Source organism: Periophthalmus magnuspinnatus, chromosome 15 (genome assembly GCF_009829125.3).
Source record: "Periophthalmus magnuspinnatus isolate fPerMag1 chromosome 15, fPerMag1.2.pri, whole genome shotgun sequence".
NCBI lineage: Eukaryota > Metazoa > Chordata > Actinopteri > Gobiiformes > Gobiidae > Periophthalmus > Periophthalmus magnuspinnatus.
Window position 1 is genome coordinate 2,254,113 of NC_047140.1, and position 20,721 is coordinate 2,274,833.

Consider the following 20,721-nt stretch of genomic DNA (forward strand, 5'->3'; position numbering starts at 1 on the left):
TAAAAATCAATTCAATAACTGGAGATTAGTAGACGATTCCACACTTACAGCTATTAACAAACCTATAACAATATTGAAAAATGTCTATGAACCAATACGACTGAATACATGGTTTTGTTTTTTTAGTCGCCCAAAGGAAAACAAGAGAATCCCCACAGCTCTAACGTGGTTCAAAGCACAAAAGGTTGAGGTTCCAATTCCCAGGAGGATATTGTTTGTTGTGTGGGGTGATGTGTTCAAGTAGTGAGGGATCCAACTGATCAAAGACGTTGGGATAAAAGTGAACATAATTGGAAGTGACACTGATAACTTTCGCATACAGTCAAGAAAGCAATGTTGCGTGAAAATGCTGGTCTCTGGAGGAGGCTGAGATACAAGTCTGTTTACATTTATATCAACATCCAAAAGTTTTATGGATCGTACATTGGAGATGTCACTTTGGCATGAGACCAGCTGTTAGCAGACCTTAAAATCAGGACTCTGAAGTCTTTTGATTACATGGAGTCAGGAATATTTTTTGATTGTCCTGATAACAATAAGCAGATGTTTATGCAATCTGTCAGACATGTGCTAAAACGTGGCCCTAAATGTCTTGGTTGAGGTTCAAGTACGTGCGAAAAGTGGAAGGACTGCAAGATTAACTACAGAAGTGCACAACTATTATCTTCTTCAGCATTTTCTTCTTAAAAACAAGAAATAAAATAAGGAATAATAATTCTTGCAGACAATATAACCCACCATTAACTGCACTCATATACTAGAGTGTCTTTGTGGCTAACAGTGGCTGAGTAAATACATCAATGTACCTAAAAAATAATATGTCTATAGAGCCTTAACATTGCAGCTAACAATGCAGGTCCACTGGTAGACAATACAGATTAGGATTAGTGCTAAAGGTGTTATTGTTTTTGTTGGAATGCTGCACAGTATGGCATTAAACTTAGCTATCTCCATAAAGAGCAGGTGACATCAGACCAAGTTACACATCAGACCAATGTTTTTCAAGGGACTTTGGGCCCAAAAAAACAACCACAATGAAATAATCATTAGACAGATACATTTAATGCCATACTGTGCAGTAGATGGCAGACCCTTCACCATAAAAGTTACATAGTATGCCTTTAAATTGGAAAAAATACAGGATATCTAAAAAGGAGGTTTCAGTAATTGATGTTTTGGCGCCTGGGAGCACTCAAGAGGCTAATATTTCTATATGGTTTTCAAATCCACATGGGAATTCCTTACAAAACATGTGTTGCATACTGAGATTTAGGAATCCCCACCATGTCCCTTTAAGTAGACACTAGCACTTTATCTGGGTATAGAAAGTGATACACAAAGATGTAAAGGAGCAGATGCAGGGCTACAGAACCAGGGCCCATGTGCATTGTAATGGGACTGCTGTCTCATTCTGCTGCAGTGTTGAGACATTTGTGGCTGTTCACATGGCTTAATTCAAAATGAAAGATTGCACTGTCCTTGGTGACTGCAGAGAGATCTATGAGCCCAGGGCCTATACGCACCTTTCAGAAAACCACACAAGGAACTGAAAAATGCATGTGTGTCTGACCAAAAGCAAAGCCGTTTCCCTGTAAAGATTTTTTTCAGTGGTATACTCTCAGTCTCTCAGTCTCTCAGTCATCTACACAGTGAGGATGTTTAGACACATTAACTTCACATATACAGTGACGTGCTAATCAACAGGTGCCATGCTGCTTCGTAAAAACAAGCTTGAATATAGGAAGCTATCTCTCAGAAATAGCAGGTTAGCGTTTCACAGCAAGTCAAAGCATGGTGTGAAATATAATAATGCAGCATATAATGGTTAAAAACATCATAAAACATCAAATTAGATTACAGAATAAATCTTATATTCAGTGTGTTGGATGTGATGGAGCTAACTCATCACAAAATGTTAGTTTTAAACTGCACCAGTACCAAACAGCCTGGAGGTTTTTCAAGAAGAAAATCATGTTGTTTTCATGCTGTGCTCTGTAGTACAGCTAACCTTAAAGATGACATACAGTGTTTGTGTCTGTTATATAGTTACAATCTATGATACCTGTGGATCGTGAATTTATTTTTATAAGATGGACAGGTCACCATTAACGATGAAAATCGATGTTAATATGTCTAGTCACTAATAGAAATCATTAGGACTTCTATTAGTGACTAGACCTATTAACTTCTTGTATTAAAACATAAATCTGCATTTTGGCAATATTAATTTGAACTGTCCCCCATTTGCTTTAAATATTATTGTGCTATAGAATGTTGTGCTGTCATCTGAAACCCACCAATAGGTCCCATTTAAATACAACATGGACAATAAGTAAAGGTCCTCCAGCTGGGGTGGTCCTGGTTTTCTGAATCTCAAATGTAAAAAAAAAAAAAAAAGGTGGGCACTTACACATAATTTACTGATTTATTTTGGTATTGTAGACAATTATTAAGCTTATTGTCAAAATGTTTTTCAGATAACAGCCTATTCATACTGCATTCATAATGGCTGCAAAATGATTCTGTTTCTATTTTATAACTACATTTAAATTTCAGTGTTTTCTCACACTTCCACGAAACGGGGTCAACTTTGCATTTTAACTTCTACATTCTTCACACTACCCTAACTATTTTGCTTTTGGGCTTGTACTCCGCATAGTTTTTGACATCCTTTTTGTCGCATTAAATTTTCAAATCCATCCAGCGGAGCAAACCGAGTGGTCTCATATTAGAGGAGAGCATTGTTTTGGCAAGCCACTGATATTTATAGAGCGCATATGGCCTCTCAGCTAAAGTGCATTTGGGGTTGGCACGCGTCTCACAGTTGTAAATGTTGATTCGTCCCAGTGACTGATGCAGACAGGATTGTGCTTACCTGAATAATTAATCACAAATATAAAAACAAGATGTCACTATCACTATATAACAAAGTGTCACATCAGGAAGCTAATGTCTTGTGAACCACCTGCCAATAAGTTTGAGCTGTAAGGACATCCCATAATATAAGGTCTATGGCACACAGGGATTGGACCAGGCGAGGTGACCAGACGGATTTACTATCCATCGCGCCAATTCAGCGGAAACCTTGCAGGAGTCATTTGATTTTGCTGTCGATATTTTAGGGCGGGCCACAACATAGAATTACAGTGGCTTCCAGGATCTAATACTTGTAACTAAAATTGATTGACCGTACCTAAGGCTATTTTAAGCCTTACACTATAATTTACATACATTTTACATCATTATAAATCATGCTCTGTGCCGCTGAGTTCACTTAATATGACTGGGGTATAAGACTAGGTGACAGATCATACTGAACAGGGATTTTCCATTATATCTCTTAGATATAACAACTTTTGGATAGAGATGTGTTATTTTTTCAAAGTAAACCAAAATTAACATGCACCTGTGTGAAATTCCATATTCAAAGTGATACGTGATTAGGCATTTTAGGTCCCAAATCATCTATGTAATCAGGCATTTAGTCAAAAACACGACTGAAAACTCAAATCGTTTCAAAACTGCATTAATATTCATACATTTTCAATCATGTCATGCACCTGTATGAAAAACTTTGTTCTGATGAGATGAATATTCAACTGCAAGATATTCAACTATGTTTTGTATGTGGGTGTATCAGTCATTTTCTACCATGCAAGACTTTAAATACGGCAAGGTCAATTGCAGAGCACAATTTGTACACAAAGTAATTCAAAGTGCTTAGCTGCACAATGCCACATCCACAATTAACATCAACATACTGCCATTATATTGTCAGACACTTCAGTTTCTCATAATTTCAATAATAGATTTGATTTCTGTTCATATTTGTGCCCTCAAAGCTTAAAGCTTCTACAAGCCGTATTCTGTATTTCTGTTACAGACTGATAAGAGAATTCTGCACCACATATTAGTGCATTCATACATGCAAGGGAAGTCTTATGTTCAAGGGCACAACTATGTACTACACGTGTTTGTACTACATGCCAATATGGAGGATTTAAGTGCCAGTTCATTTCATTAAGGGCCAAGATTATTTATTTGCATTGACAGGAAATATTACCCCGAGGAGTAGTTTCAGTAAAAAGTGTGATTACTCTTCAAATCCCACTGTAAGTTTATTTGTTTAATCCTTCAGTCATCCAGGTGGGGCTCCAAACAAAGAACACATCACACATCCAAGCAGCTTCTTCAGTTCTAACAGGTTTCTGGTAAGTGACTGCCTTAAATATCTGCCTGAAGGAAGAAGATAACTACACTGAAACTAACACACTCTAGGCCACATGTGTCAAACTCAAGGCCCGTGGGCCAAATGTGGCCCTCCGCATCCTTTTATGTGGCCCTCGACAGGGTAAATTAAAAGGTATGATGGTCTTAAAATGTAATTTTATCAGGAGATGCACAGTTACACAGCCATATTTTTACATCTAGGAAAATGCATATATAACATTTGTAACTTGAATAAGTAATAAATACAGAAATAGTCAATTAACAAGTTTAAAAAGTAGTTTGATTTATTTTACATCTGGCCCTTTGAGAGCAGCCATTTTGCTGATGTCGCCCTCGGTGAAAATGTGTTTGACACCCCTGCCCTGGTCCTTTAGAGTCATTATTGGCTATTTTGGTTGCATTGGCTTTACAAAACTCAAATGACTTGACTTTTACAAACACTTACCTGATCCACTCTGTAAGAAGACTGCTGGCGTGGCAGGCTATGAAAGGGTGGAGCTCTGGATGGTGAAAGCGTGGAGCTGTGGACGGGCAGCACATGGTGGTGGGGGGGTAGAGGGGGCAGACAAGGCTGTCCCACGCTCAGAGACAGGGGCATTGGATGACTGATGTGCAGAGGCTGGTACAGAGGCAGTCTGCGCAGGCTTTGAGAGTGGAAACTGTGAGCGGCCAAGAGAGGCTCGGCACCAGGGAACGAGGGCTGCAACACACACAGACACAGCATTTGTTTTAGTAGTTAATTATCTCCTATCTCTGCCTCATTATCTTATTATCATGATACCACTAATTAGAAGGCTATTAGGCTTGTTTGTTAAGTTTGAATTTTGCTCGGTTGTTCTTGTAATGGCCTCTGGTGTTTAGAACATTGTAAAGATAACAAAAGCTACTACTGATAGGAGACTTCATTAAATTTCTTCCAAATGATTCAGGCATTTGTGTATGTGTGTGTGCATGTACGTATGTATGTATGCATGCGTGTATAGTGTCTTCACACCTACAGCAAAAAGCTGATCTTCCAGGTTTGTCTTTGGTAGATGGATGATAGCATAGGGGCATTTGTAGATAGACTCTTCAGCACATTGTTATCTAATTGTACTGTGCACTGGTGACATGGCGTTGCATGTTTTGCAGTTTTATACACCATTGGCTGGGTTCACTTAACATGATGTTTCTATTCAATATGATCTATCACATTGAATAGAGATGTCTAAATTTTATTTTTCAAAGTAAACCAAAGTGAACATTCAGCTGTGTGAAACTGCAAGTTACCGTATCAGTTACCGACTGATTCAATTTTACCTCATGTACTCGCACATTCATATACGTAAGGAGACAACTAATGTATGCCAATTAGAAATGGGGAATTAATCGCCAGTCCATTTTCTTAAATATATCGGATTATTTGCAATGTTACCCCTAAGAGCAGTTTGCAACACTTGCTAGAGAACTGCTACTGCTAGAGAAGTTTTATACACACCTGGTAAATTAAATATAAGCTTATTTAATATTTTTTACTGGTAAAGTGTAGAAGGAAGAGCTCAACACAATACTGCCCTACAAAGGAAAAGTGCAAAAACTCAGTATTTTGTCATAAAGTTAAGACTGGAAACGACTTTAATTTGAATTGTTTTATGCCTCAACTCTGTCTCATTTTTGAAAAATCTCAATGTTGAATCTGCAGTACCTAGAAATTCTTCAGTGATATAAAGGGAAAGTGTAGTAACTGGAGCTCGAAATGTTCTGACAAATTCAAATGCACATCTGTTGTTATAGACAGATACTGCAAAACGTTGTCTTGGCTAATTCTGAAATGGAACAAAATACACACTTCACCACACACTTCAACGGATAAACTAAAATACTCTCCAAATATATTTTCTCAGACCATCTAATTTTCTGTACTTTAACTGTACATTCAGAGGACAAAGGTAAAATCAGTGGCAATGGTTGTTACTGATAAATATGAACTTATCACATGGTAACACATAAACATACTGTCATTACTGTACTTCTGACACACACAGAGCACACGCACAACATCAAAACTTTAAAGCCTTTTTTCTCAGTTTAACTGTCAGTGCAGATAATGTGTTTTTCTTTGTGGTTCAGAATAAACTACTGGCATCCAAAATAGACGGTCGACACACAGTAGCGCTTAAAACTGTTAATATCGACTGATATCTTTCCATTAGCATAACAATGGACACTCAGTTTGTCATTAGATGAAATTGAAAATGTGCATAGGCAAGTATGAAAGCCCATTACTAAATTCTGTATACTTTAAAAATGTGTCTACCATTATCTCTATGACAAACAATGATGTCAATAACAACCACCTATTTTCTACTGATGTCTCAAAGCTTTCTCTGGTATGTCCCTCTATCACAAATAAACATCATGAACGGCTGTAATTGCTATATCCAGGGTCTGGCTATTGCATTTTAATGGAACAATCACTCTCTCATTCACGAGTCCATCACCAGCTGTCGACAATAGCTTCATAATTAATAGTTGGAGAGATAGAAATGCACAAAGCGGCATGCCATCACCTTGTGCTGTCAACAATCCAGACCTGAGCAGGAGAAAAAGAGCAGCTTTGTAAACGCTCTAATGGAGTCTGTCTGTGATGGACGTGCAGCGCCGTGTGGCAGAAATGAGATGAGCATATTATGGCAAAAGGCTATGCAAGTAAATATGAATAAAATGTTGGGCTGGTTTAGCGTATTGTGGATTGTGACAACATAGAAAGACATACCTTGTACATATTGGTGGTAGATGGTTTGGGAGGAGGTTTGCGCAGCGCTGTAGGTCTATACAGGGATTGGGATCTGATGGGGCTAATTGGTCTGCCGGTTTCCATAGATCTAGACAACAGGACATTCAAGAAATGTTTAACAAATGTATAAGAGAAGATAGGATATAGTTATTTTAATTTCACAAGTGCACACGCTATAACTATCTATTAACTATTATGTGAGATACTAGGCAATAATAGCAGATGCAAGACTACATTTCAACTTTCCATAGTCCTTTTTTGCACACAGCACACTGATTTAGTATTATTTCGCAGTGACATTGGCAATAGATTTTGTTTCATTCAGACTTTGTTGTGGCCAAACCTTCTTGTCAAAGCCCGATCTCGTCAGATCTCAGTAGCTATTATTATTATTAGACATTCACTTTCACAATGATCTTTTCTTTCTTACCTGAGCTTCTCTAAGGTGCTCTTCTTGTTGGCAAAGAGTAGGCGCAGCAGAGTCTTCCTTTTGGTGAAGACGAGGGCGATGACGAGCGCAAGGCTGAGCAGGGTGACCAGGACGGCCACAGTGATGACCACGCTGTCGGCTGATGCCACATATGACAACACGCACATTAATACACACACACGCACGTCTACAGCACAAGAGCGACAGGACACACGCTGTTAAAGACAGGCCGGCCTTTGTGTTTTAATGTGCTTCTGAATGGAAGATGAAAAGAGTGGATGAAGGAGGGTCAACATTTCAAAGCACACATTAACATAAAGATAGGGCGTAAATAGATGGAGTGGATGTTCAAACCTAATAGCAGTTTGTTAGTTGCATTTATTTTAGTATATATGAAAGCAAAGGTTTATATTGAAAATAGCATTCTGTTTTTCTCTGAGAACAAAGTAATGCATATTAATGACTGAATGCAGGAGAAGCAATTCAGCGCACAAGAAAGAAATACAGAAACATGACCAATATTCAGATAATATTTGCTCAAATCAATTACTGATTTGATTTATAACATTCATTGATTCATTCATAATAGCCGAATGCTACAATGTTGTTTTATTTGGGTCGATTTTCTAATCTAAAATGCTTGCTTGTTTTGGAGATTTAACTAAAATCAGATTATACTGGTATCCTCAGTACATGGCACTAATCACTTCAATTTAAGATGTAATCGTAGTATTTACTTATCTGTTTAAAATCAGTAGGAGTGTATGATACAGTCCATAAACTACCTTTAAAAATCTTTATACATTACAATAATTTTCCTTCTACCAGTCTCTCAATTTGTAGCATGGTAAAATATGAAGAACTTAAAATATGTTTTGGGATGATGATGATATGGGGTGAAAGATGACAACAGTACCTGCCAGCCTCATTGGTCCACTATCAATGCTCCCTCCAAAGCCTGTCTTTTCACAGAACGGAGGAGCCCAGTGCGCCTCACAGTGGCAGTTTCTCTTATTGTTGCACACCTAAACATATAAAACACATACATTACTACTAACAATTTTAAGCTCTATATGATGTCTTGCTCTGGGTACATTTACATGGCCAGTGAAAATCAGACTAGTCAGACTAATCATAACTAGAATTATTATAGATATTTGCTCAGATTTTTGCTGTGGGTTTACATACACAAATATCCAAAACCCCTGGTGACACGTGACTTTAAATAACTTTAAAAACAAAACAGTGAATTTTCAAATGACTTTGTCTGTTTTTTTTGTTTTTTTTTTGGCATAATTTTGATTGTTAAAACCTGCACATGTGTGAACAATCACAAAGAAATCAAATTACTCCCAGCAGATTTAACTGTTTTCATGACATCTCAATTATCTGATCCCATATCCAGCTACACAAATTCCTATGTCAGCTCTAAAAAAAAGACATAGGAATTTCACTGCATTTGGGACAATTTTGTGTTTGGTCATTTTTCATGTTCAGTACATTTGTTACAGTATATTGCCCTGCCCTAGTAGTAATAGATAAAACATGTGTTTCGGATAATCTATCCCATCAAAGTTCTTGAGTTTCCTAAACTGGAGTTTGATCCAACACGGCTCCCAGGCGACATGAGGGGGTCCAGCTGTCAAGTACAGTAGAGCCGACTCCCTCCCCTACACCCGGGACACTCCTTCAAACAGGAGGTTAAGAGGTACTTGGGGGATAACAGCTACTTTTGACTGAGTAGGAACCATATCTGTATTTACGTAGTGAAATATATCACTCACACCACACCTCATTGAAATATAAAAGAAAGGGAGTTATCTGCGGAGGGGCCAATGACATGAGCAGAGCGGAAACATCTGGCTTCTATCATCTTCACTTCAGCTGACACTTTATCGGGCAGCTATAGGTCAAACTCAATGTTTTCTCTTTATTTACAATAACATCCAAAGATCAGGAGACAATTTGTGATTTTCAAATGCTATATGAGCAGGCAACAGAATCTTTGGATACAACTGGATGCTCAGGATGTAGGGCTGAGCTGAAAGTCTCTACATGCTGCAAATCCAAATGTAACTGGATGTAATGTTTGTATGTAATGTAATAATTAAAGAACATTTCCTTTTGCAATTTGTTTTAGTTCTCTTTCAATGTGCTAAATAATGTATTATTTAATACAAATAATACAATCATTTATTTTGTATTATTTAATCCCTCCTGACACTCCTATTGCATTCTTAAATTGAAAGCTCTCTTATTTACATTTACTAGAGAGCTCTGTTAATGTGCTTTTGTAATAAACTTAAATGATCATCACTTATGACGAAGATCATGGGGCCGGGCAATTTTGCAGATTTTTTTCTCCATAAATGTGATTTTCAGTTTGATTTTAAAGTTCACCCCCCTCTCCATTAAAAATGCACTACAAACTTGTTTCAATTAAAGTTTTTTTTTTTTTTTGTTTACATTGTATTACGAAGTGATCATATTTAACCATTGGGGAAATGGAGGAAATATCACTGATTTCGAAGCATTCGGCGCTGGGCCTCTGCTAAACTCTATGCTTTTCACTTCTCAGTGAGAACACATCACTTCTAAAACTCACTTCTGTTGATGTCTTACATTAAGAGAAGGGGTAAAATAATTACAACAAAATGTAAATAACTTTACTTCTAAGTACTAAGTGCAATGATTAAAACTATAGTTGAAAATACTCATAAACAAATACAAAAATCCAGCTTTAAAAATAGCACATGCACAATATAGGGAAACATGATACATACAATTTCATATCAAAATTGTATTTTTTTTCAAGAATAAATGTTTGAACACATGATAACAAACAGTTCCTAGCATAAGTAACATCTCAGACAAAATGGACTGCACCCTAGTAGACAGATGAAGACGGATTGGTAAAAAGTTTACATAACTCAGCATTAAATAATCTTATATGGCTGTGCACATACTGACTGTATTTTTAAGTGACTAGAGAAACAAAGTGAATTCACCAGCAGGTTAAACAGCTTGACAGATTCTACTATCCAATTAACACCGACCATGGAGGTATAATGGCTCTTTGCACTCACCCCACGTCCGTTGCACTTCCCGGAGCATTCATGCACGCCAAACACACTCACATTCTGGCATTGGCGGTTCAGGCACACCTATAAAAGAAACAATCATTTTGAGTGGAAATAAGATTCAAATATTAAAAAAGAGCTGTATTTCCAATAACTTTTATAGGGCCTCCATGGCTAAAAGGTAAATGTCAGGAAAGATTTAGAGTGTTCTACACACAACGCCAAATGAGTGATGCTTACTTACTAAAGGATTTCACAAGTAAAGCCGTAAAGTTAATATTGGCTGGTAAAAAACGGTTTCGAACATCGCCCCCAGTGTGGTTTATAGCAGGAGTTGACATAGGGTTTTAAAAGTGAAATGTTGTTTTGCGGGTTTGGAATCCATTTTGATTGCTATAAAAGTTGTGAGTTATAGCACACACATAGGACCACATTACTATTATACCCACAGACTAATGCATTTTAAAATGGTGTTGTTGTAAAAAGATCTTAAACAGATTTAGGTTTATTGAAATATAATGCACTTAGAGAATGCAGCAAAACCTCAGGAGTGATAGTGTCGTAATGCAGTGACCCCTTGTGGTTGGAGTTAGTAATCAGCAGAGGTAAAATTGGGGGAGATGGTTGCTTTCTGAATACCAAGTTGGCTCAGCGTGGAAGACATCTTCATAACGACATAGCTAACCAACAGACTTTCTTAACTTCATCTAAAGGTGATACTACTGTGAAAGCTATGCCTAGAAAGTAAAATATATCAAAACATGAGATGATACCACATGGGAGAACCCCACTGAAAAATAAAAAATAAAACTAAACTTTTGTTGTAATTCTTATGAAACTGAAGTGATGCAATTTTGTGCAATTGTGAGGTAAAGAAAACTGGAATGAAAATATTCACCTTTGACTCGTAAAAGGTTAATGTAGAGTATGTATTAGCCAGGCAAATTATTATGACCACCCAAGTGCAATAAAATAAAACAAATAAAAAATTATAAATAAATGAGAATATTCCAGAGCTTCTGTGGCCCCTATTATGGGATCCAAAGAAGGAGAAATGGAGAATCAGTGACAGGTGATGCAAGTGGGTACACAGAACCCAATACAAAAGTATAACCAGCAAAAATACGCAGATGTGTACTAGGAGGGTGTTGTTTTGTCTGTTCAGTATAGATTTGAATGTAGTTGAATGCATTACTCCATTTTTGCTTGAGTCACTCCATTGTGCCAAACCCATGACCTCATTGGCACAGACATTTAACAACCTTTTGGGATAGAACAAAAGCCAGTGACAAAAGAGGCACCTCAGGCCACTAGAATCCAGCGTGGAGTACTTGGCTCAGGAATAATGAGTAACTCTTGTCCATGCGTCGCCGAGACAACAGCCAGTCGACAAGCTGACCTGGCACACACAGCCCGCGGGGGCACAGGGGGGCTCTGGCATCACGGGCAGGAGCTATGCCAATGCTTTATGGGGACTTCCAGGAGTCTAAGAGCCCACAGTTGTGCCTCTGACTACAGCCAAGATTCCATCACATAAGCTGGGATCATGGACGGACTGGGAACCATCAACTCCAGGCCAGTATTGGCAGTTAAAGATGGAGTAAGTAATGTTGGCATATTGCAGCAGTGAGAGCACACCCACTTTCTTAGGATTCTGAAAGATTCTGCCTCAAAAAAGGGTGTGTGGACTGACAGATGAGATACAGAATACAGTAATTTATTATTAAATGTATAAAAATAGAGGCTAAGACAAAAAATATTTAATTGTCTAGGCATACTGTAAGTTTATAATTGGAATCTGTAATTTTTTGTTTTGCTTATTAAAAAAAACACACAAAAAATACACTGAACAAAATCAGCTACTTTTCTGGAGGATGGTCTACTGGGTGCTTGTTTCCATGGAGATGCTATTACTTTTCCTGGAATGTTCCACAGTATCACAGTAAACATATCTCCACGGAGACAAGCAACTGATGCCACCAGGCAAAGTTTATTCAGTATCTGTCGAAATTCTTATTTAACAGTCTTCACCAACCTTTACCAAATAGGTGCAGAAGCCGTTTTTGTACAAAGCATGACTCACCATCCCATCTCCACACTTGGTTCCTGCCAGGACCAGTCCAGGGTCCGGCATATCGTCCCCAAGGTACACATGAGTCCCCCTGCACAGAATGCGGCCCCCCTCCTGCAGCGGGATGTTGGTTTCTATGGACACTGCATTAGTCCCAATCACAGGACGGTTGGCTCCTCCCTGGCACTGGATTTTACCACACTTGGCATCTCTGGCAAGATCATACAGCAATAAAAAATAAAAATATATTCATGTTTTATGGTAGACAGTAAAAGTGTATCTGAAAGTAATAAGTATTTGTAAGTATTAGCCTTGAGAGATGTTTCTTCAAGCCTCTGGGATTCATTAGTTCCTTCACTAATTAGCCCAAAGAAATCAGACAAAAATAATACATGAATAATTAAACACAATCTCTCATAAGCTTGCTTTCAGATCAGAAATGAGATACCAAAAATAAAAATTATTACCAGTGAATCAGTTAAATCAGTTGGTTTCTCAGTGCAGTAATTCTCCATACCTGCATAGTGAAGCTGTGCTATATTTTTAAATAAATTACCGTAATTGCAATTTAACAACAAAAATCTATTTGCTAGAAGTTGCATAGACGAGTCTGAAATTTTTATGAACGCCATAAATGTCTTCATGGAAAAGTCCTAATCAACACATTATGTTATCATGGTTTGAAGGGGGTATATTATGTAAAATCCACTTTTATGAGCTTCATTTCGACAGACTCATTTTTGAGTATTCCCGTAATGCTGAAAAGAAAGTTAATGAAGCTCTGTCTATTAAAATGTAAAATATTTGATTTATGCATGTTAAACTTTCAAGCAAAACAGCCAAAAAAACATAATATGTCTTCTTTAATAATAATGTTTAGATTTAAAAAGGCTTAAAAAAACTGAGCTGCCAAAATGGTATATTCAAATATCTATCATTTTCGGCTATTCCTCTCTCTACTCCGGAGCAGCTGCACAGCGCCTCACCTCGCCTCACATTTGGCGAACGAGCCTTTGGAATCCTTCCCGCAGTTCCCATAAGGGTCTCCAGCAGAGTTGACTCTCTCAAAGCAGATCCCCGGAGCAGGCTTGGCTCCTGCACCGAACACGAGGAGGAGATGAAGCGAGAGTCCGGACATGTGGAGCGTATAGTGGTGTGTGTGTGTGTGTGTGTGTGTGGTTACCTGGTCCCCACAGAGTAATACACTGCTGTTCGTGAGTCTGACATATGCCATTGTAGCAGTAGCCCTCAACGTCATGGCAGGAGTGTCCGTCATGGAGGTAAACATTAGCGGGGCAGTGGGGGCTAGCACCGGTGCAGAACTCAGAGAGGTCACACGAATTACTGGACTCTCGACACAGGGTCCCGGCTGGTTTGAGCTGGAACAAAATGACATATTACAAAGATTTTATTCATTATGCAGCTGTAAACTATAGCAGGAATGGCTACTTAAGAAATACAGCCTCTACTATGGCAATTTTCAAATCTAGGCAAGAAACAGTTCAATTTGGCTGTGTATATAACTGAAAGGATTTTATCTGCAGACTTCTCTTTTATTTACTTACTTTTTATAATGAGCATTTATGATTTTTATTGATTATTTTGTATTGTGATTCTAAAGGAGCTGTATCTGATTTTTACTGCCTTAAAACGTGAAAAACAGAACTAGTTTGTTTTAAATGGTTTGCAGTTATCCAAAGTTCCTCAAGTATTCTAATTATTCACCACAATGAGTTTATTAATGCTTTTCGCAACTTTCAGAGACCAGACTGGAGTTTGGTGTCATGGTAATGCTAACAACAACTAGCATGCTAAGTGTGCACTTTGTGATTGTTGCACAATAAAACACTTTATAGTTCGCAGACTGTACACAGCATGACCTCAAGAGCTGCTTGTACAAAGTATTGATACTGGGGCAAGATACATTTTGCTCAAATACCTGAAAAGATCGGGTACAGGGTTCGTTTTTTGGGGCTTTTGTAACAAGTTTATAAAGTCACTTAAATCCACCATGTTGCACTGGCATTACTTAGGAACGGTTTGAGAACTGTAAATGATATACACTGCCTGGCCGAAAAAAGTCCCCACCAAATAAAGGTCACACACTCTACTATTTCATTGGACCGCCTTCAGCCTTTTCACCAAGATGTTGCATTGATGATGGTCGAGTCTGACGCTGCACAAAGTCTTCTCCAGCATATCCCAAAGATTCTCAATGGGGTTAAGGTCTGGACTCTGTGGTGGACAATCCATGTGTGAAAATGATGTCTCATGCTCCTGAACCACTCTGTCACAATTTGGAATATGCCCGTGCCATCAGCGAAGAAAAAATCCATTGATGGAATAACCTGGTCATTCAGTATATTCAGGTGTCAGCTGACCTCATTTTTGAGCACAGACTGTTGCTGAACCTAGACCTGACCATCTGCAGTAACCCCATTACTTATTTGCTCAGGTGGTGACTTTTTCTTTTGGCCAGGCAGTGTACTTTAACTAGAGTTAGCCTTCATGTATACTTCATAATCAACACATCTTTGTACTTGTGCAGTGCTGTATATGCAATAAATGTGTAACGTGAAGAATTCAACTAGTACATGCAGAGAAGCATTTGGAGATGGACAATTTTTTTCTTTGAACACAATTCCACTTAGTCACAGGTCTAAAGAAAGGGTAGCCTAAGTGTACTTAATCATCTTTTACAATATTTGAGAACTGTGCTTCCCAGGAAAAAGGTTTTCTATGTCAAAGGGAAAAAAAGTCACATTTGATTAGCTGGAAGTGAACTTACCTTAGTAATGTAGGTTACCAATCTTTACAAACCAAGATTTAAAATTCAGGAACATTTTCAAAGTTTGGTGAATAAGTTTGACTTCAAAAACTTTCATTTCTCATTTTGAAAGTTGTGACTATTTCTTACCATGCAGTCTTCACAGCACTGTCCATGGGCACACACTGCGTCTCCCTTTAGAGTGCATGTTGTGGCATTACAGCAAGGATTCATACATTCCTGAAAGAACGAAGAAAAATGGCAGAGTGGTTAACAAATATGTCATCATTGTTTTGACCTACAAAAGTCTTCATCACTCAATTTCCTGTGGTAATATGTGTCAACACAGCACACTTCCTGACTGGAGAGCCATTTCCCCCTTTATATGACCCAGTGACCTTTTTGGAGTTTTGAAAAATAGAACCAGGAAATGCTACAGATACAAAAATAAATGTTTGTCAATTGTGTTGGGTCTATGGGAATTCTGCTGCGAGCTTTCCTGATACAAAGGACTTTAGAGAGAGGAAAGAAAGCTAGTGATTTTACAAGACAATAAAATATGTTGTCTCACACATCATTCCAAAATAAACATTTGGAAATATCTATATATCTATCTCTAAAACAGCATTGCCTCCAAAACATAACAATGGAGGTTTGACATTGATGCTGTTTAATGCTTTGTGCAAAACGGCTCAGACTTGCAAATGTTTTGAATGTCAATTGTCAAAACAATCTTTCATACATATTTCATTCAATATTTCATTACAATAATTTGTGCCTAGAGTAATGACATGCTAAAAATGTATTGTGGTCTGCTTAGCTTACTTCACTTTTTTATTGTTTACCAACACAAAAGGCTCTAGAGCAGAGTAGGCTGAAAACTCCATAGTAGCAATGATTACAACAATGACTGTACCACCATCAGGCTGCAGGAGAAAAACAAGATGAGAGACCATTTTGCAGTTTACAGCTCAAAGACTCCACAAGACTTCAGAAAGCCCCTCCATTTAGTTTGTTGTTTTTTTGTTACATGTCTTAGTGTAGTAGTGTGACAGCTCCACTATTAACCACCATTTGTGCCTCTAAATATGTAGGTTTTGCCGCACTGAGCTAATGAAAGCACGAGTTGATGACTGGAGCCGATTGCATTGTTACTCCTGTAATTTTCAGCTAATGCGTGTTTTTATAAATTTGGCTGTTTACCTTCTCTGCTCTGATGTAAGTGATGGCTGCTTTTATTTTGTTGACTAATGCGCTGGCAAATCATAGGGTAGTTATGCGGTGACATCATGGAGGTGAATGCGGACAGAATGGCAGGACAAATGGTGAGAGAGTGTAAAGGGGTAGATTGGGTTATGGAACGGCCAGAATACAACGTTTGTCAAGCAAGACCTAATAGATTATAAAAGCATTCTTATAGAGAGCGCAAAAAGACAAACTGTTATAAATGTGTCTACTGGACCCATTCACTTTTCAAAAAACTACTCACCCTGTTTTAACAAATAAACAAAAATAAAACACATATAAAAACATGTTGATTTTTTTTTTAAGTTCAGAGGTAAATGAGCCACAAAGTAAATATTCTGGATCCAAAAAGTGATTTATTTTTCTTTTACTACTGCCGTTGGCCTTGATGCTGCACAATGTGAGAAAAACATGTGCATACCTTCATTTACTAGCCAAACTATATAAAAATAAAACATAACAGAAACTAAACCAAAACCAATGTAAGTCAAATGCAGGCCCTAATAAGGAAAACCATGAATACAGTCAACCTTTTTCCTTTTAAAAACAGTCAATTTCTTTAAAATGGGAACCTTGTGTTGTTGTGATATCGGTTATTGTATCAGCCAATATTGCTATTTTGATATTTTTGTGACATATTGTGCAGCCCTACCTGGCTTCCACATTGAAATTCTCTGTTTAGGGTTTACAGTCTGGTCACCACCAGTTTTTTGACAGTAGCTCAGTTGGTAGCGTGTTTGTTCACTGATCCGGAGGTTGGAGGTTCAAATACCGCTCTCAACATAAAAAAAAAAAAAAAAAAAAACATCATCGGGGCAAGACACTTAACCCACCTCGCCCTCAGTGTGTGAATGTGTGTGTGAATGGGTGAGTGGTTCCTTGTTGTAAAGCGCTTTGAGTGCCTTGAAGGTGAAAAAGCGCTATAAAAAAATGTGACCATTGACCATTGATTGGTTAATCCTCCGGTCAATCATGGCCAGACTAAAACTAAAAAGGGTGTAGTCTTGACTCAAAAGGCAACTTTAAATAACCTACTATGGCTACATTTTTTCATCATAAGATCTCCAAGTTGTAATCTTAAAATAATAAAAAAAAAGTAATGCCTTTCTTTTATCCCTAAAAATTCCACCCAAATTCAACTGTCTAACTATTAACTACAAAACTGCCGCCATAAACCAAATAATAAACTGTGGGCAGATGTGCCGTTTTACCATGCACTGAAAACCATTCTTGTGTGATGTATTCATTGTGAAATCCTATTCTTGTCTTACACCTTTTTTAAACCCCAGCTGCTTGGCTCTGTGTGCGACTGAACCTGCCTCCCATATGTGATTCTGTCTCGGCTCTCTTCCTCCTCGTCCTGTGGAGTGTGAGAATGAGAATGATCGTGCTGGGGCAGGTAGCACGCACCACTGTGTCGAGCCCGGCCAAACAAGGCATCAGCGCATTTGGAGCAATAGCAGTCTGTTTGGATCGTGGTGCACAGGTGAACGCTGTTTTGATTAATGACTCATAGAAGAGGCAATGGCATCACTATAGCATCTTGGCGAATGCTTCCGGGAGATGGTATGAATGACGTAAATAAAATAGTTTGGTGGAGTTTCTAAGAGGTAAGTTGGTTTGAAGGACTTTAAGTAATGCCCTAAAGATTTGCTATTTGTCTGTTTATGATATATAGTTTTAAACGATTTAGAGATTTTATGTAGTGTGCATTCTAGCATTAATCCCTAAAGTAAATTATAGCAAAGTCATATTCATGAAAAAAGTTAATCCATTTTTAAATAAAATTTTTAAATATCAGTACACAGGTTGATGTTACACAACTGGAGGAAGACTCGAGGCATTAAAATTTGTGTTAAAAGACAACAAGTTGTGTTTAGTAACAGTAATTTCTTCATGTAAGCTACCCTGAAACTGATAATGCTTCCTCTACTTTGTTGACACGACAACTTAATTAAGTCCAGGCACACAATTCTTTGATATATTGTCTTATTTTTTAAATATTGACAATACAGCATCACAGAACATGATGCCCTGTTGCCTATGACAGGTTAGACTACTCATTTTACTAAAACACAGTTAAGATCATTATATAACATTTGCTGTAGAAGTTTACAATATTTTTTTTCCAATTTTGGCAATTTTTTAGGTTTAAAATTTTACACTACACACGACACTACACAACTGTTATGTTACTGTTACCAACACTGGGCCAAAACCGCTCTAATGTACACAGAAATTACAAATAACAATATAATATTTTGCTGAAATGATGAAAAAAAAGTGTCATATTTTTCAACTTTTCTTTTTTGATTTGTTAAAAAATATAATTTACATTTACAGCAGCTATTACTCCACCAAATTAAATAAAAGGTGAGACTCCTCAAAACCATAATAAATGCCTTCACGTCCTCACCTCTGGCTCTCCACAGTCGCACTCTTCCCCTTCCTCCACGTAGCCGTTGCCGCACTTCTGTCCCCCGTAGAGCACCTTGACCTCGGGCATGTTGTACAGACACATCCCCACGCCCTTCTCCAGACTGGCGGCCAAGTCCTTCTTACTGCATGTACTGAACACGGTGGGGAATGGATACCTGCGGACGAACAGATTAAAGGTACAATATGTTAGCGAGCACACTTGAAGTCGTAACAAAGCATGCTGGAGTGAGAGGAGTGAGCAGAGAATGTGGTGAGCTGCAGCAGTGTCTCTATGGGGGCATTATTTGATGGTGAAAGTATCATAAAGGTGCATGAAGCCTCTTTGATCATAACATGTTTTCCCTAGCCAAGGAAAACTTAGAGAGCCCCCTTATAATGCCATATGTTGCCCTGATAAACAAAACTCTCCTATATAGAAAAAAAAATGTAAGAATATCACCATTGTTGTTTTGGAGATATGGCAACTTAGAATATTGAGAGCAGGGCCAGCCCTAACCTTCAGGGGGCCCTAAGCTGAGTTTGTCTCTGGGGCCCCCGACAGCGGATGCCTCCTGGCTCAGTTATTGGTGATTCACATTTGACAACATTATGATTATGGTCTCATCACCTTGACCGATTGTTTTTGTATTTATATGACCAATAGACTGAAAACATCCAGAATGTCACAACTACCATAGTCACAAGAACAGAACACAAACATATAAGGGGAGGTCAAGATTTTTAAAATTCTAGACATTTTTTCTTCATTTCTGTTGGATTTTAATTCCAGTTGGTGACAATGGGCTTACATTTACATTATAAAGAGTCCTTGCACTGGTGTAAACACATAGCTGCCCTCACCAGTAGATATTTTGCTACTATAGATATAAAACAAATGTAACTGTTAGGAATATTTAGGCTCTGTGCCCAATAAATCTTGATCTATTATATTATTTTCAATATAGATGTATGGGCTCTTGGGGGCCCTCTGGTGGTCTCGGGGTCCTAAGCAGCCTCTTAGTCTGCTTATAGGCTGGGCCGGCCCTGATTGAGAGTACTCTAAAGCAAATATTTATTTCTTGTTGATAGTTCCGTTCACACAAAAATTCCTTTAGTTTCTTCGCCCGGACATGTCGCTGGCTTGTCACATAACTTGTAGACGTCCTTTAAAAGTCTTGGTTTAGTGAAAAGAAAATTATAGGAAGGAAGCAGCAGGAGCAAGCAAGGACAGCATCTGCACTCTTCAGAAGCAGCTCATCAGCTTCCTGCACATGTCTGATAGATTGCTATAATGATGTCTCAATATTGTCAAAGGGTTAATCCCCCAAAATATTACATTTTTCTCATTATAGCCCACCTTTATTTGCACACCAACATTACTCACACATAGTAGCTGCAGTGATTTTCACATATTTTGGTAAATGTATAACAACAACAACAACAACAAACTTTATTTATAAGGCGCTTTTCATACAAGAAAAATGTAACACAAAGTGCTTTACAGTGTATTAAAATCAGTCCCACCCACCAAACCCACCCAACCACTCCACAGCCAAACAACCCAACCCCAACACATCAATAAACACAACCAGACAACCCCCCACCCCAACGCACACTCCCACCCCCCACCCCAACACATGTTAAAATACCTTTGGTTTCATTGAAATATGTTTAAGTGCCATAGGCTGGATAAAGATGAACCAG

General features: G+C 38.1%; 1 protein-coding gene across 1 annotated transcript in view; it reads right to left on the reverse strand.

Moving 5' to 3' along the window:
- Window positions 1-20,721, reverse strand: part of LOC117382865 (disintegrin and metalloproteinase domain-containing protein 12-like) — a 119,486-nt gene that overhangs the window by 3,878 nt on the left and 94,887 nt on the right. Inside the window, exons 18-27 of the mRNA XM_055227466.1 lie at window positions 19,016-19,193; window positions 15,505-15,594; window positions 13,771-13,966; window positions 13,574-13,682; window positions 12,600-12,798; window positions 10,523-10,600; window positions 8,353-8,461; window positions 7,437-7,575; window positions 6,986-7,094; window positions 4,676-4,930 (exon numbers count right to left, since the gene is read on the reverse strand). Coding sequence (XP_055083441.1) covers window positions 4,676-4,930; window positions 6,986-7,094; window positions 7,437-7,575; window positions 8,353-8,461; window positions 10,523-10,600; window positions 12,600-12,798; window positions 13,574-13,682; window positions 13,771-13,966; window positions 15,505-15,594; window positions 19,016-19,193 — 1,462 coding nt within the window. The remainder of the gene's footprint in view (window positions 1-4,675; window positions 4,931-6,985; window positions 7,095-7,436; window positions 7,576-8,352; window positions 8,462-10,522; window positions 10,601-12,599; window positions 12,799-13,573; window positions 13,683-13,770; window positions 13,967-15,504; window positions 15,595-19,015; window positions 19,194-20,721) is intronic.